Source organism: Sciurus carolinensis, chromosome 1 (genome assembly GCF_902686445.1).
Source record: "Sciurus carolinensis chromosome 1, mSciCar1.2, whole genome shotgun sequence".
Classification (NCBI taxonomy): domain Eukaryota; kingdom Metazoa; phylum Chordata; class Mammalia; order Rodentia; family Sciuridae; genus Sciurus; species Sciurus carolinensis.
In genome coordinates this window covers 92255824-92276715 of record NC_062213.1, presented here as the reverse complement: position 1 = coordinate 92276715, position 20892 = coordinate 92255824, and the positions used below count along the sequence as shown (strand labels likewise).

The following is a 20892-nucleotide window of genomic DNA, read 5'->3' as shown; positions in this document are numbered from 1 at the left end:
CTCCCAGCACAGCCGGAGTCCCCACAGAAGGCACTCAGAAGAGTCGGAAGAGGTGACAGGGACTTAAAATGGTGCTAGTCCTATCCCATCCCAACCTGTTTCCCCTACCCGACCCATCGCGGCATTCAGCAGAACTCGTGATGAAGGGAACAGTTTCATGGCAGGGTTCTCCCACCCCCACCCCCCACCCCGGGATTTCAGAGTCCAGCAATGCTGGACACCCATGAGAAGGAGAGAGTGTCTATGGGAGTTGAGGCTGAGGACACCTGGAGTGGAGTCTCTTCCCCTCTACAGGGAAGGCAGCCTCCAGGGGCCTAGGGTCTGGAATGAGTTGTAAATGTTGTTCCTGTATCAAGCACTGTCCTGCTTGGCGATAAGTGTCACTGGTAATTGGGAAGCTGGAGACAGAAGCTTCCCCTCCCTTGAGCATCTGACAAGGAGGTGAGGACCTGCCAGAAAGGCTGCTATTTGCTCGGCCCTGGTGACAGGCTGTGGAGATGGATCTCAGCAGTCTCTTGGGGCAGGAGGACATCTTGCATCCAAGGATGATTCTGGATTTCTTCAAAGGATGGCCGATCTGATGGTCTCAGGGCCAAGCACCATCTAATGAGATGCTGACACTCTGAAGAGACCCTCTGTCTGAAGAAAACTTGGCCCCTGATGATCTCCTCATCGTGCTCAAAAGGAATATCTCCACACACCATATCATACAGCAGGATCCCCAGGGACCAGACAGCCGCGGACCTGCCATGGTAGCGATGGTAGCGGATCCACTCTGGAGGACTATACACTCGGGTCCCATCGAAATCCGTATATACGGTGTCCTTGAGCAGCGCCCCCGACCCGAAGTCGATGAGCTTGAGCTCGCCACGATTGAGGTCGATGAGGATGTTCTCGTCCTTGATGTCGCGGTGAAGCACCCCGCAGCTGTGGCAGTGCCGCACGGCCTCCAGCACCTGCCAGAAGAAGCTGCGGGCCAGCTCCTCTTGTAGGGCCCCCCTTTCCGTGATAAAGTCGAAGAGGTCTTGCACCGGCTCGGGGCTCTCCAGGATCAAGACGAAACTGTCGGGCCTCTCGAACCAGTCCAGGAGCCTAATGACGCCGGAGAAGCCCGAGCTCACCTTCTTCAGCAGGACCACTTCCATGGGCACTCGGGTGCCATTGGGCAGCTCTCCCCAGTCGGAAATCCGGTCCTTCTCCACGTGTTTGATGGCCACCGGCAAGTTGTCGGCGACACGGATGCCTGAGTAGACTGAGCCGAAGCCGCCGCTTCCCAGTAGCGGGCCCACCTGGTACTGCGACTCCAGGGGCTCCTTCTCTTTGCCCGGCGCCAGCTTGGTGGTGTGCAGGTCGTTGCAGGGCGCGGCGCGCAGGTGGGCGAGGGAGTTGATTTTGGACAGGAGCATCCCAACCTCCAGGGTGTCGGCGCAGGGACCGTGTCTGGAGAACCTGCAGCAGAAGCTGGGGTTGGGCTGGTGCGGGTGGCTGGAGCGGTGGCTGCGGGTGGCGTTGCGGCAGTGGCTGCGGCTGGCGCGGAAGGCCGAGGGCGAGTCGGAGGACAACTGGGGGCGCTGCCGAGGCTGGCGGAGGGAGGGCGAGCCGGCAGGGTCAAGTAGCGTTGAGGACCGCGGGGTGAGAGGCTCCTAGGGTTTCTGCGGAACCGCCGCGGGACAGAGGGCTCGTGGCAGCTGCTGTTGCTGCTGGGGCTGTTGCTGATCCCGCCGCCACTGCCACCGACTCCACTCCGGCCTCCTCCGCCACCGCGGCCGCTGCAGCAAACCGATTTTCCATTTCAATCTTTAAGTTTGGGAAATTTTCTGATTTTATGTCATTGAAAAGTTTATGCATTCCTTTGGTTCATACCTCTGCCCCTTCTTCTATCATGATAACTCTTAAATTTGGTCTTTTCATGTTATCCCATAATTCTTGGAAGATCTAGTCATGGATTCTTACCATCTTCTCTGCATGGTCAACTTTATTTTCAATATTAAATATTTTGTCTTCATTGTCTGAGGTTCTGTCTCTCAAATGGTCTAGTCTGTTGGTGATGCTGCCATTGAATTTATAATGTAATTTGTTGATTCCTTCATTTTGAAGATTTCTGCTTTTTTTTTTTACAACCTCTAACTCTTTATTGAAGTGATCTTTCACTTCCTATATTTTCTCTTTGGTTTCATTCTTTATACCATCCTTCAGTTCACAGATAAAATTAACTATATACATTCTAAACTCCTCTGTGGACATTTCTTCTATTGTGTTGTCAGCGGCTTCTCATAGTGGGACATCTTGCTTTGTTTGTGGCATTTTTGTTTCCTTGTTTTTTTCATGTTGCTTGTGTGTTTTCCCATGTAGTTATGTGAATCTGAGGCAATGCAGAGTCTACCCTGTAGACATATATTGTCACTGAAGATTTCCAGTATCCTGCCTTTAAGAGGGAAACCAATACCAACAACACCCAGTGCAAACAATATACAGCTTCAAATCTAATAACTCCCAGCAAGGTGTGTACTGCCCTCTCTATAAACAGCAATGATGAGTTCAATCACCATCCACAATAAAAACAGAAATTTTACCAGATTAATTTACAATCTCAAATAGTGGACAAAGAAAGAACAGAAACAGTGCAGGACATGGTGTTCATGAGGGAGAAAGAAAAATCAGAAGCAAAAAGCCACAGAAAGAGTGGGAGAGGAACCAACAGAGATTGTTAGGTGGAGAAAAGTTAGAAAGGGAATCCAGGAAGACAGAAAAGTGAGAAGAAGAATATGTATAAGGAGAAGAAAAAAGTTAAAAATACAAGAATATACAGAATATACAGTAGAACTGCAAAACACCATGCATATATCACTGTCTTCCACAAACTAATGCACAAAAAACACCCTGCCCCAAATATGGTGGAGTGAGATGCCAAAGAAGAAAAAAATAAAAATAAAATAAATCTCGTTCGAAAATTGAAAAACTGTCTCTGCCTGCATCCAAAAGCTTCTCAGCCTTGTCTCTGACTTCCTACAAGACTGCCTGGCCCAGATAGGCCCTGGCTGACCCAGTCACTATCTTGCCACTCTGGGCCTCAGATGTCCTGGGTTTGACCACATTGCAATCCCAAGATCTCAGTGGTACTGGAATTTGGAGAGAGACCACCAGGGATGAGCAATCCTGAGAGGCAGTAACAAGATGGTGGCAACCCACGCTGCAGAGGAAGACCTCAGTTTCAGCCAAACCTGTAGGCCATCCCATCACTGAACCTCCAGGTCCTGGCCCATGTCCCCAGACGGGGGCAGCTGTGCCCTAAGATGGCAGTGTCAGCAAACCCACAGGCATCCCAAAGAAACCCCAGGCTCTGGCCAGTGTCTCAAAATTGATGTGGACATGTGCAGCTGAACTTGTAGTCTCCCTGGCAGAAGACCTCTGGGCAGCAGTGGTAGTAGCAGGAGTCGGTGGAAGCAGGCAGGGGATCAGCAGCAGCTGCAGACGTTGGTGGTATTGGCAGCAGGTGGGGGGGACTGCGGCAGCAGTGGCATTGACATCAGCTGTGGCTGCAGCTGCAGCTGCACTCAGAAAGGAGACCTCCTGGTGACCTCCAGGGAGTGGCAGCGGCTTTGGCAGCATTGGTGTCAGCAGCAGCAGCAGTAGCGCGGCAGCAGCCGGCTGTCTGAGGCAATGTCGAGGGCAGCAGAACTCCTGTCTATGGCGGTGACAGTGACTGCAACAGCGTCAACAGCTGCAGTATTATGGGGGCAGCTGTGTCCCAAGAGAAAACCTCTGGGTGATGGCAGTGGCGCCTGGGGAAAAGACCTCAGGGTGTCTGTGGCACGGCCTCCTCCTTTTGTGTTTGACAATTTGCCAGAGCCAGGCACAGAACTCAGAGTACGCTGTACTATCACACACAAATAATTATAAAGCATACGAATGAACAGATATTGAGGTGCACAGGGCAAGGTCTAGAAGAGCCCTGAGCAGAGGAGCCTCCCTCCTCGTGTAGTTGGGGTTTGAGAATATTGAGAATATTGAAGCCCCGGGATCCCTGTCATTTATGGATTTTTTTTTTCATGTTGGCGTGACTTATTCAGTTTTTAATAACAATTGGTGATTGACCATTGGTGATAACCATTACTGGTAACCATTAACTCAATCTCTGGTCCTTCTTCAAGCTTCTAATCAAGGCTTGGTCTTTCTGGTGAACAATCCCCCAGGCTAAAGCTGTCTAGGAGCCCATCACAAGTCTCCTCATAGCCAGGCATTGTGGCACATCCCTGTAATCTCAGCGCTTGGGAGACTGAAGCAGGTGAATCATTTGAGTCCTGGAGTTTGAGACTAACCCAGGCAACATTGCAAGATCCCATTAAAAAAAAAAAAAAAAAAAAAAAGTAAAAAGAAAAAAAAAAGAAAAGTCACCTTATTAGAACAAAAGACTCTCCTGTTATCCTCATCACTAAGGAAGTTTGAAGGATTTTAGGAACTCTCTGCCAGAAACTGGGGACAACAACTATCTTCTTCTATGCCACAGCATACAGTAATAAAGCAGTTATTATTTATTGATGCTTAGTTTGTGCTAGACATCATGCTAAGCACTTTACATCATCTTTTAAAAATAGAAAAACCTGTATGAAATAGTAACATTTACATTTTACAATTGGGGAAACAGATCAATACAGTTAATAAAATTTTCTCAATTACAGAGCTAGTTTTGTAAATTTTGGTCCCAAAGCAAAAAGTTAATTGCCAAATTAAGTAGGAGGAGATGGATTTGTTTACCTATATAAACTAAAAATTTAAAAATTTGCCCCTGTGGGAATTTATGGAAAAGTCATTTGCATAATTCAAACCTGGCATTTTGTGTGCATCAACCAGGTCCCCAACCCAACTCTCACCCCTACTGTTATTCAATATGTTGTTTCCAAACATTAACCATGACTGGCATAACATACCATTGCAAACAAATATACTAACAGTTTGTCATACACATTTAAGCCATGTATTTTACTTAAAGTAAAACCATGTATTTTAAAACATGTATTTTACTTTAGTTACTGAAAGTGAAAGACCTTTCTTTCCTTCTCTTTTGATTACTGGAAATTGAATCCTGGTGTGCTTTAGCTCTGAGCTACATCCCCAGTCCTTTATGATTTTTATTTGTTTGATATGGGGATGAACCCAGAGGTGCTTAACCCCAGCTCTTTTTGTATTTTATTTCCAGACAGTCTTGCTAAATTACTTAAGGCCTTGATAAATTGCTGCAGCTTTTAACTCGTGATCCTCCTGCCTCAGTCTTCTGAGTCGTTGGGATGATAGGCGTTCACCATGGTGCCTGGTTGTCCTTTATAGTTTTTAATTAATTTAATTTTTAAAGCAAAATTCACATTTTATTTAGACTGAAATAACTATACAAAATTGATTTTCTTCACCAAAAATAACAACAATATTTTCTGTATTACTTCCAGATAAATAGCAAAACATTCATTTTGTAGGTTTTTCAGATTTTGCTTAGAAATCAAGATGAGGCAAAAGACTGGATGAAAGCAGACAAGTCAGCCACCCATGTCCACGGTCTCTGATTCTGTGTGGATTATGAAGCAGAAGTTCTCAACATTTACCTGCTAAAAGCTTAAGAAGATGTTGGCTCAACAAAGGAAGGTAAACAGCTACAACCAGAGTTTGAACAATGGTAGGCTCTCCCACTCGAACTTCAACTGTAAGTTGTTCCTTTAAGTTCATTTGATAAAGACAAAATCTGCAATAAAATCTGGTGAGCTCACAAACTTCTTTCTCTGGTAATTCCCTTAACAGTTCACTACGGATTTTTTTTTTTTTTTTAAACACTCCACTAGTTGGGGCTGGGGCTGTAGCTCAGTGGTAGAACACTTCCCTAACATGTGAGGCACTGCATTCAAACCTTAGCACCACATGAAAATGAAACAAATAAAGGCATGCTACAACTATAAGAACAACAAAAAACCAAAAAACTCCACTAGTTAAAGGTCAATGGTGGGCTTCATTGTAACATTTCATAAGGTTATACACTTAGAGGGTGGCACTGGAGGGGAAGGCATGCTGGAAGCCACCAGGGGCAGGAGGGGTATGTGGTCTGGGGTCCCTGTTCCACAGTGCTGTGTCCTGCCTGGAGGATTCGCTGCCTCTGTTGCTGTACCTCCTGTTCTCCGGAGTCGCTGCCTCCTCCTTCCCACAATGCCTTTAATTTTTAATTCTGAGACAGGGTCTCACTAAGTTGCTGAAACTATCCTCTAACTTGGAATCTCCTGCCTTCAGCCTCCCAAATTGCTGGGATTACAGTCGTGTTCCACCATTCCTAGCTAACACTTTATTTTCAATATTTAACTATTATTTACACCTGATGGAGGAGAAAAGTCTTGTATTTTGTTCAATAAACTTATATGACATATATTTTATTGATGCCCCAAGACGCACTTTGTGATATTTTAGATGCTGGGTGACTGACAAAGTCCCCGACCTCACAATACTTACGTTCTGGTGTAGAGTGATAAACAGTGTGCAACTAAGCATGAAATACTTAATGAGAGCAGGTGATTATGAACAGGGGGAAAAGCACTCTCAGGGCACAGAGGGGGACAGAGGAGGAGGTGCTTGGTAAAAGTCAGGATAGGCTCATAGAGAAGATGCAGTTACAGTAGGTTCTGAAGGAGATGAGGTAGTGAGCCATGCTGATATCTGTGGGTTAAGTATTCTAGGTTGAGAAGAACTGCAAAGGTCCTGAGCTGACAGATCAACTGGTAGTTTTGAGGAATAGTAAAGAGGGCCTCTGTGACAGTTACCAAGTTAGTGAAGAGGAAAAGTGTAGGAGAGAGTCAGGGGGGCATGGCGGGGTCCAACATCCCAAAGCCTGCAGTAAAGGCTCTGGAGTTTACTCTGAGTGGGGTTTGAGCTACTGAAAGTCTCTGAGCAGATGATCAGTTTGAGCTGACATATTTTAAAAGTCTCTCTTTGTGTCAAGATTAAGGACAACAAAGGTGAGTCAGAGAGATCAAAAGGAGGTGACTGCCATAGTATAAGGAACAAACAAACAAACTGGTGATAATGGGTAATTGTGGTAGAGGTGATGAGCCATTTAGGATGTTGAATAGATTTTAAAGGTAGAGTTGATGGACTGGGGTGTGGATTGGAGGGGAAAAGTAAAAAATGGTTCTAAAGTTTTTTGCCTGAACAACTGTAGGAATGGAGATGCCAGTGACTGGTCCATTATGTCCCAAGTTTTCAGTTCCATGGATATTTCAATGAAATTCATATACCTGCATTAAAATAGATTGGAAATCATAATTTAGAGCGTTTGTATCTTTTATGTATATTTCTGTAGGGAAATATATATGTGAACATATGTATATATTCAGGTTTATGGGAAATATGTGCAAATGCTCTAATAATTCACCTTTTACTTTTCTCAAAAGAATAGACCTCTAAAAACATATTTATTTAAAAAGTTACCATAAGTGGTATATTCATTACTCACATTTAAGTTTTTATAGTTGTCTCACATCTGGGATGATGGGACTTAACAGGTTAAGATGAGAAAACTGGTATAGGTAGGTCCGAGGGTGAAGGAGGACTCAAGAGCTCAACTGTGGACCTATTGGGTACCTTTGTCCACTATGTGATAATGTACCTAATACATGCAACATCAAAATCAATCCAAACATCATAACTGTGAGGGGGAATTAATTGTCTCTACTTTCCAGATGAAAAAAAAATGGAATTCAGAGAACTTGAGTCTGGTCTAAGTTGACACAGCTGGTCTGAGTTGGATTTAGTGTTGAAGCAAGGACTTCCTGGGCGGTCCTGTCTGTTCTCTCAAGCTCTGTTTTTCCTCAGCTTCCCACAATACAGCAAAAACAGCCAGACACATGGGAACAGGCCTTTAATGTCCTCTCATTGATCATGACTCAAATCCCACAATTATTTCCAAGTTGCCTCAAAATCTCTTCTCTCTTTTTACTTTGTGATCCATGGGCCTTCCTTTCCCCTCAGATCTGATTCTAGGCACCACTTTTTGGATCTTTTACGTTGTTATGGTTTCTTAGAGGATATGTTCCTTTTGAAGCCACTGCAGCTTCCTATAACTGGAAATTTTAAAATATTTTTGTCTCCACTTTTATAATTTGTGTACACAGTGCAGATATGGATTTTTATATTCGTATACAGCCTTGCAAAAAGTGTAAAAAGGTTAATTTGTATACATATTTTATCCATTTAGTTGTTTTGCACTTATAGATGAGAGTACTGTTTTTTTCCATCATTTCAGCTTCTCATAGCTTTAACCTGACCTCATAAAGGTTTAAAAATCAGACTTTGACCAAAAATTGTATTAGGTGATAATTCTTCACTATCATTATAGTGATAATTCATCACTTAAGTTCTTTTAAGACTTTTTTCTCTACCGATAAATGTTTGATATGTTTGATACCAGATCATTAACAACTTGGCAGAGAAGCCACTAGGCAATATAACCCAAAGGGAAAATGAAACTTTGCAACTAAAGATAAAATTGAAAGGCAAACCAGGACATACTGAAAAAGCAGAGTGATGCAATATGAAACCAATATTTTATATTCATTGAGTCAGTTTTCAATAAACTTTCTGTGAGAATCCTTTTTAGTCAGTGAGGTGTACCTGTTCTTCAACACCAAGTGGTGATTGCATTCAACTGTTCTTTCATTCAGTAACGCTAGATACTGTTCTGAGGGCTGTGAGATATAGAAGTGAAGAAAACTCAGCATGATCCCTGCCTTTATGGAGAGTAATCTCTTATGAGGAGAGAGAGGGCAACCAAAAGGATTTAGAGTTGAGTCAAGAATTGAAAGTCAAGAGTCAAGTTCAGAAGGAAAGGACTTGTTTGTCTATAAAAGGAATCCTGTCCAACACATCTGTGCCTCATACTGAGAGTAGAACCATAGACTGTCTAGCTACATCCCCAGCCTTCTTTTTTTTTTCATTTTCAGATAGGGTCTTATTAAATACTCAGGCTGGCCTTGAACTTGGCAATCCTCCTGCCTCAGCCTCCTGAATAGCTCAGATTACAGGTGTGTGACACTGCTCCTGGCTGATTTTATAGCTTTTTAATGGGTCTTTCATTATAATAGTTTGAAAAACTCTGCTTTAGAGGAAAAGTGCATTGGATGCAAATACTTGCTTTCTGAGGACTTTTTGGCTGGGTGAGAACCATGTGGTTATGTGATTAGGATTTTAGATGACAATAGCAATTGACTTGTCAGAACAGCTTCTGTCACATGCCATTGAAAACAAAGTATGCTCAGCTACATTCACATGGGCATATTTTAAAAAGTAGGACTTTAATAAAAAAAATCAGCTGAGGACTTGCAATGTTTCTGGCTCTGTGCTTGGCATTGGGGATACTGAGGTAGATGGGGAGATCCCCATGCTCTAGGAACTTAAGACTAGTTGGAGAGACAGCCTGGTAGATAGTGACAATGTAGTAGAACTGTGATAGACATTCACATGGTTTAATGGAAAAATGAAACTCAGCTCAGATTGGGTGGTGAGGGGGTAGTTATAAGAGGGGGTCCTGGGTTAAATGGCATGAGAGGGAGTGTACAACTTGGAATTATCCTGGGGATGGGAATGGATAAGTTGGGGAATTTGGAGTGTGTTACTAAGAGACAAGGAATTAAGAGTCAACTAAAAGATACCAAGTACTACATGCTGGGTGGTTTATGCACAATTTCTAATCTTATACATAAGCCTAAATGAGATTCTCATTTCATAAACATGGGGGAGATAAATAACTTCCCCATAAAGTGAGAAAGCTTGTTTTCAACTCTTTTTTAAAAACTCATATGTTCCAGTGTCTCCACCTTTAAAAGTGATACAGGGAAAACTAGTAAGATCTTTTTGCCTGATATCTTTTAGTGTCATAATGAAAAAGAAAACTCTGGCATTATTGTTTGCCTAGATGTCTGGTCTCACTTGAACATTCCAAACCATTCTTGCTCCAAGCACACCACTAGATGGGACATGGACATATGACCCCATTCACCTACTCCCCTTCCCTAGTTGGGGACTATAGTTAAGAACCTGGTCCTGAGCTAAAATCACATTGCTGCTACCCTCATTAACTGTATAACCTTGGGGAAATTACTGTACATTTTTAAGTTTTAGTTTTCTCATCTGAAAACTGTGGTTAATAATGGTACCTAACTTTATCAGATTGTGAGAATCAAAAGAGAAAAATATATGTCAGATGCTTAGTGTAGTGTTGCAACCCAGAAACTTCTCATGAAATATTAGCAATTAAAACGTTGTATAAAGGGCTAAGTTTACTTCCATAAATTCAAGTTTCAGTCATTGATATGAACCTTGGTTGACATCTCATCTTCTCTGAAACCTACACTGTGGTTGTAGACTGTGAATGAAACAGGAACTATTCAAAGAGGTCAAAGCCAGGGCTCTGTTAAGAGAAACCACAGTAGAAAATCCATTTCTTTGCCACTTGGTAGAGCTTTTAGCTCCTTCAATAGTACAGGTACATTTCCATTTGGGATATATGTGAGTACCCTAGTCAGGAACTGGACCAGGGTCGAGAGGGAAGAGAAAATGAAGTAGAAAGAAGAGGGGAGAAGAATGTGGGAGAGGGAAGGAGGATAGGATGACCTGGCTAGATGTGGATATAGATATAGTGCAGCTAACAGGAGAATGGTGAGAGGGAGAAGGAGAGGAAGAGGAAAAAGAGAAGAAGGAGGAGCTTGTGAGGAGAGAGAAGGAAACAAGAGAAATGAAAGATCTGAGCAATAAAGCAACATATGGTTTATAAAAAGCTCTGGCATTTGTAGTTGGTGTCTCTTACACAGTGTTTACTCTTTAAAGGCATTTACTGATGTATTTCCCTTCATCTTTTGGCTATTTTTTTGGGGGGGGGCTACAGGGGTTTGAACACAGGGGCACTTGACCATGGAGCCACATCCCTAGCCCTTTAAAAAAATTTTTTTTTTAGTGACAAGATCTCATTGAGTTACTTAGCACCTTACTTTTGTGGAGGCTGGCTTTGAACTCATCATCCTCCTACCTCAGTCTCCTGAGTCACTGGGATTACAGGCATGTGCCAATGTGTCCAGCCTCATCTTTTGGCTCTTCTATGAACTATATACCATTTTGTTGGTGGTTAATGCTTCCCACCTACCCCTGATATGACTAAGCTATAAGCTAAGATTTCTAGATCCCCTGAGTCACAGACCATGAAAGTTGAACACATGGAGTTAGAATTTTTTACTTAATCAAAGCACTCTCTGAATCGGAATAACCCATTCCATGTGTACTGCTACCAACTTGGCCAAACTCTTGGTCCCAGAGAAGGGGGATTGGAAAATAAAGATTTACAGACACAGATTTTGAAGATTAAGCTGGGATCAGGTGGAGCTCTGCTCTCTGATGGAGATCTAAAGAGTTACACCAGCAATCTTTATTTATATATGTCTCATTATTAGGTTAAAGACTATACAAGCATTATTCTTTGTATTCAGGAAAGTTACAGAAACTAGAATATCTATGTAGCTTTTCCATAGTTGAAATCCACAGTTGCAAAGTACAATGTTAAGAGCTTTGTGTAGCTCTCAAGAAAGTCCATTGCTAAAAGTTACTGTAAAGAGGGCAGGAACTGGAGAAGTGGAGCTGGTGAAATGTTGTTGTCTAGTATATGAGTTCCTTCCTAGGAGCTGTATGCCTGAGATCAAGGTCAGAGCTGATAGGACTCTTGCACAGAGCCTCCTAATGCAGGGCATTACCACAGCAGCTAAGTATCCTGTGCCCTTGCACAGAAACATTCCCAGGCACCAGGCATGCCACAGCCACGAGGTCATCGGAGACCCACAATCTCAGTCACTGCTCTCCATCCTTTGTCACTGCTCTCTACACGTATGACTCTTCAACAGCACATTTGGCAGATGGTCATTCAGGTCCAATATGGACCTCCCTATTGGCAGAATTCATAAAAAAATCAGACCATTCTTTATTGGAAAACTCTAACAAGGAGACAATTTTCTCACTATGTTGAGCTGAAATTTGTCTTCAAATTACAAGGTAACTTTCACAGCTGGACCTAATGCCACTAGCTGAAGCACCTGAGAAGCTAAGGGGTTTCTTTTACTTTATGATAGATCTTGACACACTAGTTAGACATCCATGGTTCCTTAAATCTTTCCTTATTTTTGTGACTTAAGACTTTTCCCCATTCTGAATGATCTCTTATGGACAGGAGATAATTATAAATATTCTTTTTAATTAAGGTGCTCAGAATAATGAAAAATCAAACATTAAAGTAGGCTATTTCTGGCATAGGCATAGTGAGATATTAGAAATTGCCTACCCATCTCAATGCATGCTTCAAAGACATAAATGTTGACCTAAATGTAATCTAAAGTTTGAAGTGACACAGGCTCGAAGGAGCCTGCATATAACAAAGGAAAACAAAAAACTCAGAATTGTAAGAGTGAGACAATAGAAGGGCAGCTTATGAGTAATTTGATTCTGGTTTTACCTTTGTGCTAGATGCTGCTTTATAATGTCCATGCAGGACAGGAGACTTGACCTTGGATAGTAGGAGGTGGCACCCTGAAAAAGAAGACCCCTCTGTGAAGCTAGATCTTCTAATAGGTGTAAAGTCCCTTGCCCACTGGCCCTGAGGAGTGATGAGAAAACTTGATAGGACCCTGGGTAAAATGAAAAAAAAAATCCTGGAGAAAGAAAGACCATAGGTCTATGATATGCACTGGTTTGGTGATGTAGTATTTTGTTGTCTGCATAGATTGTGAACCAAAAGCTGAGAAATTTAAAAAAGAATTGGTTCAGGGCCATTGACATTCCAAGGGCAGCAATTGCATAAAGAAGAAAAAGTATAGAATCAAGCAAATGAGTATGTTTCAAAACTAAAGAAAGCTATAGAAGTTCCATTTGAAGAAATACAAATACTACCAGATTGATAAGTGAAAATGTTTTCAGTTGGGGTCATTATAAACAATGCCACTCTTAACATTTTTGTACATATGTTTTGGTACATGTAGGCATGCATTTATATATGTACTTAGAAATGGAATTGTCAGGTCATATATAGATTGGAGACTGGATTATGGGTGCTCTCTGTGTATGTTCTAGGTTTGACTTTTCTAGGAGAGGAGGTTTCCTAAGCGTTTTCAGGGCTAGTGGTCCTGGCTTTCCCTTAACTTTATCCTACTATTTCAATTTAGTGAGCATAGTGGGTATCTATCCACTGTGAATCTACAGAAGTGGTGTGGGAATCTTTAGATCCTATTTTTAGATTCTCTGACTCTGCTATATGACCTTATCTTACAGTACACACTTCTTTAACTGTAAAATGTATTGAGAGTGTGACCATGTTCACAGCCTGCTAGCTTTCTGTTTTCTTTATCAATACTTGTTCTGCTTTGGATATTGCCATGAAACTCTGAAGGGTTTCTGTATATATATAGATATGTACAGTTTAATTTTTATTTCCCCTCCCATTCTCCCTTGCAATCCCTATCCATCAGTCTGTCTGTTTTTTCTCTGTCTGCCTCTCACAAACTCACTTACTCTCATCACTGTCTATGTTTTAGGTTTGATTTTCCCAGTATAGGAAGTTTCCCAAGTGTCCTCAGGGCTGAAGCTCCTGGCTTCCTTTATTTTATCCTACCTTCTCCAGCTAAGCACCCTTAGCAGCATGATCCCTGGGAGCAATATGAGGAAAAAAATTTGGTATTGTTAAAAAACGATGGTATTTCAGAATGAAGACACTTGAGTTATAATCCTAGGATCAATATTTACCAGTTGGTGAAAAGTTATTAAAAATATCCATACTTAATTTTTCAGCAATAAATTGTGGATTAATACTACCTAACTTTTTGTTTTCAAAACTATTTGAGTGCCTAAACTGTCCCAGAGATGACTCTAAGTGCTAGAGACAGTTGTGAACAACACCAAGAAGGTACCTTGTAGAATCTTTACTAGTATTAAGAAGGCAATGGTGGTAATAGTCTAGTTGCAGACTTAGGAAGTATGCTTGAGAATTTGTTTAATAAATGTTTATTTGTTTAATAAATTATTACTATCAATAATAGTCTAGAACTGGCTATGTTCTCGTCAGTGTTGTAGGCAGTGGGGATATAGTATTGCATGAGACAAGAGGCAAAGGATCAGAAAACAAGAAGAACAATTGAGCCAGTTAATTTCAATAGCGATATCTGGGTATGATTCACACAGATGAACCAGTGAAAATGAAATTGGATCAATGGGAGAGTTTTATCTCAGATATTTAAATCAAACTGGTCAACTAATCAGTAATGCTAGGAGGAAAAAGAGAACTAAGAAAATGAGCAAATGGCAATCAACACCAACCAGAGTACAATTCAGAAAGACAGAACATTTTGAAGCCAGATGGCTAATCAGTAGTTAGCAGGTGGTACCCATTATTCCTCTCACTGGTAAGAGGAAGAAAAAAATATTTACACTGCTTTCATAATTCTTGTGCTTCTTATACCTTAATGATTCCATAGCAAATTACATTTGTAGCTATTTTTAGTTCAATAATTTATAATTCTTTGATTCCAGTGTAACCTCCCTCCCATTCAAGAAATTCTTACATTCTTCTGATGGCCTAGGATTATACACACCCGATGTCAAAAGAAATGATGCTAGTTATATCACTGGACTACATCCTCAGAGTAGGAGATACAACCTCAGAATGCAGCTGTGAGAAAAGGAGTGTGCTGGACCAGTGTGCTAGAAGATCAAAATTTCAGTTCCATTCATGAATCATTAAAAGTGTATTGCTTGATATAGAAGTTCAGTGGATTAGGCAAAGGGGAACAAAGGGAAGGGAGGAGTAGGAATAGTAAAGACAGTGGAGTGAACTGGACATAACTTCCCTGTGTTCATATAGGAATACACCACAGTGTGACACCACATCATGTACAACAACAAGCATGGGATCTAGTTAGAACGAGTTACACTCCATGTATATATAATGTCAGAATACTACTGTCATGTATATCTAAAAAGAACAAATAAAATAAGAAAAAAAAAGTGTATTGCTTGGTAGGGTTGTGTATTCTTTCTTTGATTTGGTTGTCTCATTTACAAATTCAAGATAGTAATTCCTATCACAGTTGTTGTGGGGACTCAATAGTGTATGTGAAAGCTTTTTGAAAACACAAAATACAAGTGAAAGGAACATTCACTTAGTCCTTTGTTACATAAATAAGTTTTCTGCCTTCTTTCAAGCTATTTAACTGTTTTGGGGCAGCTTTCATTACAGTAAGGCAGGTTGGGTTAGGGCCATCTCCAGGACCCCAGCTCAGAGTGAGGGGCAGAAGAAGCTTGTTCTCTAGGGATACAATGGGGTGTGGGGGGAAGGGAAGCATTCATGTTGTCAGAATGGGAGGAACTGGACCAGGAGATGTGATGCTTACACTTGGTGTCCCTCCAGCTGATTGACAAGAGCACACAGAAAGAGACAGACCCGTGGATATATCCATAAAGACAAGCTCTGCATGTGCTGGGAGGAGAGGTCTGCAAAGTGAGTTGGTGTGCAAGGAGTGCAGGTGAGGCTGGCCCAGTTCTCCTGCCTTTGATCACACAGTCTGGGAGGTGGGGAAGGCTCCCCTGAGAAAATGACCTTAGGGCCTGAGGTCAGAGTGGAAATGAAGGCCCAGGAAGTGGGTGAGGGGAGGAGAGGGGCCAGAGTTCCCCAAGCAGAGAAAGTTGTGCATATTAGAGAAACTGAAAGCATATCAGAGAGGCTAAGGCACAGAGTAGGAGACACTGGGGTGCAAGAACCTGTTCAAAGGTTGAGCAGGGCAGTGCTGTGTGTGATCTTGTAGGCCAGGCCATTGATTTTGCTGTCCTATCTAGGAGAGCTACTTCCAGGGACCAGGCCAAAGGTTAGGGTGGTGATGAGCTGGAAATGTAGAGAAAGAGGGTCATTTAAGAGACAGTGGAGTAGAGCCGAGCTGGCAGTGGAGTGGATCAAAGGAATGGGGAGAGGGTTGCCAGGAGCTGCTCAGGCTGACTGAGTAAAGAAGGGATCTTTGTCCAGGTGACCCAGGCCTCTGAGCCACTGTTTTTGTCACAATTTCTTATTTTCAGCGTGAGGAATGGCGTTGGCTGTCCTGGTTCACAGATGCACACTTGAATCTTATGTCTTTTCTTTGGATCGGAGGCTCATATTAGGAGAGGGAGTGACTGGGAGCCAGCAGGTAGAGAGGACAGGCAGGAGGGTGAGTGGTGGAGGGGAATGTAAGGGAACACGCATATAGTCAGGAATATTACTGTAGTCCATTAAGTGTGCAATGGCATTATATCTTAAAAAATGAATGTGTATCCATCAATTAAAATACTTTGTTGCTAAAAACTGCTTAGGATCATCTGAGCTGTTGGAAAAATGGTGCCAATAGATTTCCTCCATACAGGGTTGCCACACATCTTCAATTTCCACAAAATGCAACATTAAAGTGAAGTGCAAGAAAATGAAATGTACTTTATTCCCTTCCCCTGCAAATAAACCAAAAAACCTAAGCAGAGTCAGGGAAGACAGAAGACGCTGACTCAGAGGATACCAAGGACCATCGTAGGAGGAAGAAGAAGCTGAGAAACACTGAAATGGAGGAATCTTGGGATATGAATGCGCTAAAGAATGTCAATTTAGTCAAACTCTCTCAATGTGCCACTGAGAAAATTACTTTCAATATTTTATTTTACTATAAATATAATCCTTGTACTTGTAAAAATTTTGGAAGATTTAAAAGAGTAAAGCAAATTAAAATCACTCATAGTTCTTTCCAACGCTAAGCCAAAGTCTTTTCTTCTCCTTTTTTCTTTGCATTTTTAAAAGCATCCTAGGTGCACCGTATATGCACCTTTACGTACTTTTAGAAACACTTCGATAACAGTTGTAAAGCATCCTGTGCTCTGTTTGAAACGGTTTCGGGACTGAAACAGATGCTAAGGCAAGTTGAATGCAAAACCTAGTGAAGTGAGCAGCAGCCTCGGGACTCCTCCCATCCCAGATCCCGGCTCTCTGCAGCTGGAATAGCCAAGGGCGAGAGGGACCGTCCCGCAGAAGAGCAAAGCGCGGGCCTCCAGGCGTGGGTTTGCTGCCTGTGCTGTGCTTGGGGACTTTACTAGCACCCCGCCAAGAGCGAAGCTAGCGTGAGCCTGCACGGGGCGGGGCGTGGAGAGGAACGCCAAGGTCCATGCCCTGTGTTGGGCTGAGCCAGCGAAGTTCCCACGCCCAGCGACATGGGATGCGTGTTATTCCTGCTGTCGTGGGTGCTTCCCCAGGTTTCAGAAAATTATGAGGGTAAGTGGAACCAGGGTCTCCGGATACTCGTCCTAGAAAACGGAGAGAAGAAGTTGCTCTGGGATGAGGGCGACACACGACTGGGGCAAAGGAGTGAGGACCAGTCTCAGGATCCAGCAGATAACCTGCTCTCTGGTTCTGGAGACGTGATGTGACTCAGGGCTGGCACTTACCACTTTTGCGTCCCAGGCTTCTCTACTGATTCTATTCCCCCCTCCCCTTCTCATTGTGTTGTATGCTTTGTAGGTCATTTGCTGTATGAGTACAATTTTCTTTATCTCCCAGTCCCGAAAAAAAGAATTTCACCTTCCACTGGCTTCAGATCTCACCCTTTCCCAGTGACACCTCCCCTCGCGCGGAGGGCTTGGCATGGTTGGCGGAGCTGCAGACGCAGTTCCATCAATGCCTCCGACACTTCGTTTTGTGACACCCTGGGCTTACAGCACATTCAGCTACCAGCAATAGGACCAAATGCAGCACGTATATCTGGGTTATCGAAGCACTTTCACCAGACAAACCTGGAAGTTCGCCCAAATGCTGCCCTTAAAGTGTGAGTTGTGGGATGGGACCCTAGGCAGACACTCGAGGTTAGAGAATGGAAGCAGAAAGACTAGAAGACTGTGCTCCCACCAGACCAGATTCTCTTCGCACCTCTTCAGATTTCCACTTCTGCCTGGAGAAGCTCCAGTTTCTTCTGAAAATAACACGTTCCTACCTACCCAAGACTACCCACTTTTATTTCCCTTCACTGTGTGTCCTCAATATAACTCTCGTACCAGTTTCTTCTTCTTTGTCCCAGTGTTTTAAACCCTTCTTTGATTTCCACGCATTTCTCTCCACAAATCCCATTGAGCTCCAGTTGTCTGCAGGCTGTGAGGTGCACTCTGGGAACCTCTCAGAAAACTTTTCTCATGTAGTGTACCAACGAGAACGTATCCTGAGTTTCCAGGAAACTGCTTGGGAGCCTGGCCCACTGGCCCAACATTTGGTATATTCAACTAGGACCAAGGAACAAGGAAAACAGTGCAGTGGCTCCTCAATGTCATCTGTCCAAAATATGCCAGTGGCATCCTAAAGACAGGGAAATCAGAACTGGAGAAGCAAGGTCAGCCTGCTGTCCTCACCCCCAGTCTACACACAGGCTTCGTCTAGGTTTTGTCGTCCAGGGGTTTGCTTTCCTTTAACATCACAGAAAGAACAAGGCAAAGGAGGGGTGTATAAGGTGTGATATCACCCACTGTCACCGAGTACCTGTTGGGTTCCATGAGTTGAATTAAATCAACCCTGTGGGTCAGAATTGCTTCAGACAATGTCTGAAACATGCCATGTGCTCCAGCTGAGCTCAGGGTGTTAGAGTAGGGAGGTGAGGCATTTATGGGGTACTGGGATCAGGGGACAGGAAGGAGGATCAGAGATGGGTGACATGAAGGGATCAAATCTCCCTGGAGACTTCATCTCCAGAAGTGGCATGTGGGGAGCATGAACCTGGCAGGGGGCCTGGATCCCCTGATGCAGGGTTCTCACCTGAAGGTTTCCTTATCCTTTGTTGGATGCAGTGAAGCCCGAGGCCTGGCTGTCCAGGGGCCCCAGTCCTGGACCTGGCCGTCTGCTGCTGGTGTGCCATGTGTCTGGATTCTACCCACAGCCAGTGCGGGTGATGTGGATGCGGGATGAGCAGGAGCAGCAGGGCACTCAGAGAGGTGACATCCTGCCCAACGCTGATGAGACGTGGTATCTCAGAGCAACCCTGGATGTGGCAGCTGGAGAGGCGGCTGGCCTGGCCTGCAGAGTGAAGCACAGCAGTCTAGGAGGGCAGGATCTTGTCCTCTACTGGGGTGAGAAATGCTGGGGCCCAGCTGGGGAAGGTGGGGAGGTGGTGCTCAAGAATAGAGGGAGGGACTGGGAAGGATGGGGTTGCCACAGCACATAGGAGGGATAGAAGGATGAGATTCCAGATACAGAAAGGAGGAAAATAGAGACTGGAAACTAAGACAGGAGAGAGATCAAGTGTATTAAATAGAAGAGGAAGTGAGACTGAAAAAATCTTAGAGATCTGAAAGCTGAAAGTGGCAAAGAAAGAATCCCTGGATGCTGGGCATGAGAGCACACACCTATAATCCTGGGGAGGTTAATCCAGGAGAATTGCATGTCGGTGGCCAGCCCAGCCCATTTAGGGAGACCTTGTCTCAAAGATAAAATGAAACAGGCTAGGGATGCAGCTCAGTGGTTTGTTCCAGACTCTAGGGACCAGTACTACAAAAAAAAAAAAAAAAAAGAAAAGAAAACAGAATCCTGGGAAGATTCATTTCCCAGCAGAATGGGGCTCAGGGACTTTAGAAAAGCAGGTAAACAAGAACAGCTGTTGTTAATTGGGTGTTTCCTGGGTGGGAGCTGGCCACTATGCATCCAGTGTTTTACCTGAGCATTACCACTCTCCTTTGAAGCATTTACTGTCATTCTTATTTTACAAATGAGGAAATGAGACTAAGGTAGGTTAACTGCCCAGAGTCTCATATATACCCCAAAGCCACACCCTAATTCCAGTCTCTTCCAGCCACACCCTACCACTTCAATTAATCCCATCTGGGATTAATTCACTGATTGGATTAAGACGTTTACAACCCAATCATTTGTCCTCTGAACCTTCTTGCATTGTCTCACATGTGAATTATTTGGGGGGCACCTCTTATCCAGAAGAAAACAACCTGTATGCTATACATTATTACATACTGAAATGAACTGGATTAGGGATTCCCAGACCTGAGACATAATGGGGAGCCTAAACTTCTGAGGAATAGAAGTTGATGCTTTAAATGGGGGGAGGAAAGAGGCAGCTGGTCTCTCAAAAATGCTAGCCCAGGGAACTTGATTCAGGGAGGGGTCCTGTGCTGACACACATCCTGTGTTCCCCATGCAGATGGGAGCCACACCTCTGTGGGCCTGACCATCCTACTGACATGCCTGGCGTTTCTCTTTATGCTCATTCTAGGCTTAACCTTGTGGATGAGGAGACACCGGTAAGTCTCCTCTTCCATCTGCTCTTCCCTCATTCCCTGCTCCATTCCCTCTTCTCTTTTTCCTAACTGTGTCTCCCTCTTTATTCCCTCACAGCCTCTATGAAGACATCCTGTGAGTCTTCTGGCCATCTGCCTGTCTAGAGCCCAAGAGTCAAGTTCCCAAGACTGCAGTTCTTGCCTGCTTAGCAAAGGAGGATGAATGGAGAGTTAACCTGGAGATGTCAAAAAGTAATCATCAATCCTGTGAACACTTACCTAAAAGAGTTTGAGTCTTTTCTCTTGCATTACAAGTTTTTAAGCCCAAGTGATTCTGTACAAAGAGGAGTGCAAACTCCTATGCTTTCCTGCTGGCAGTGAGCAGGTACGGGCCTGGTGGAAGTGCATGTGTTGGTCATTGGGTGGTAGGCTGTGTCCTGAGCTGGAAAATCCATGTCCTGTGCAAAGCTGCAGTGGCCTGCTGTCACATATAAAGTCAAACTCTGGCTTGACTATAACCTGTGTTTCTCAAGAAAACTGGAAATCTGGAATTTTATGTGACATGTG

General features: G+C 43.5%; 1 protein-coding gene and 1 pseudogene across 1 annotated transcript; one reads left to right on the top strand and one right to left on the bottom strand.

The window, feature by feature from the left end:
- Positions 1–303: 303 nt before the first annotated feature.
- LOC124992943 (serine/threonine-protein kinase pim-1-like) lies at positions 304–1574 on the bottom strand. Its single transcript, XM_047564350.1, has one exon. It carries the CDS (start codon positions 1404–1406, stop codon positions 465–467), a length of 942 nt encoding a protein of 313 aa, XP_047420306.1. The 5' UTR covers positions 1407–1574; the 3' UTR covers positions 304–464.
- Positions 1575–17271: 15697 nt separating this feature from the next.
- Positions 17272–20892, top strand: LOC124987463 (antigen-presenting glycoprotein CD1d-like; annotated as a pseudogene).

Coding starts and splice junctions, on each gene's coding strand:
- LOC124992943 (XM_047564350.1), bottom strand. CDS start 1,406: ATGCTCCTGTCCAAAATCAACTCCCTCGCCCACCTGCGCGCCGCGCCC.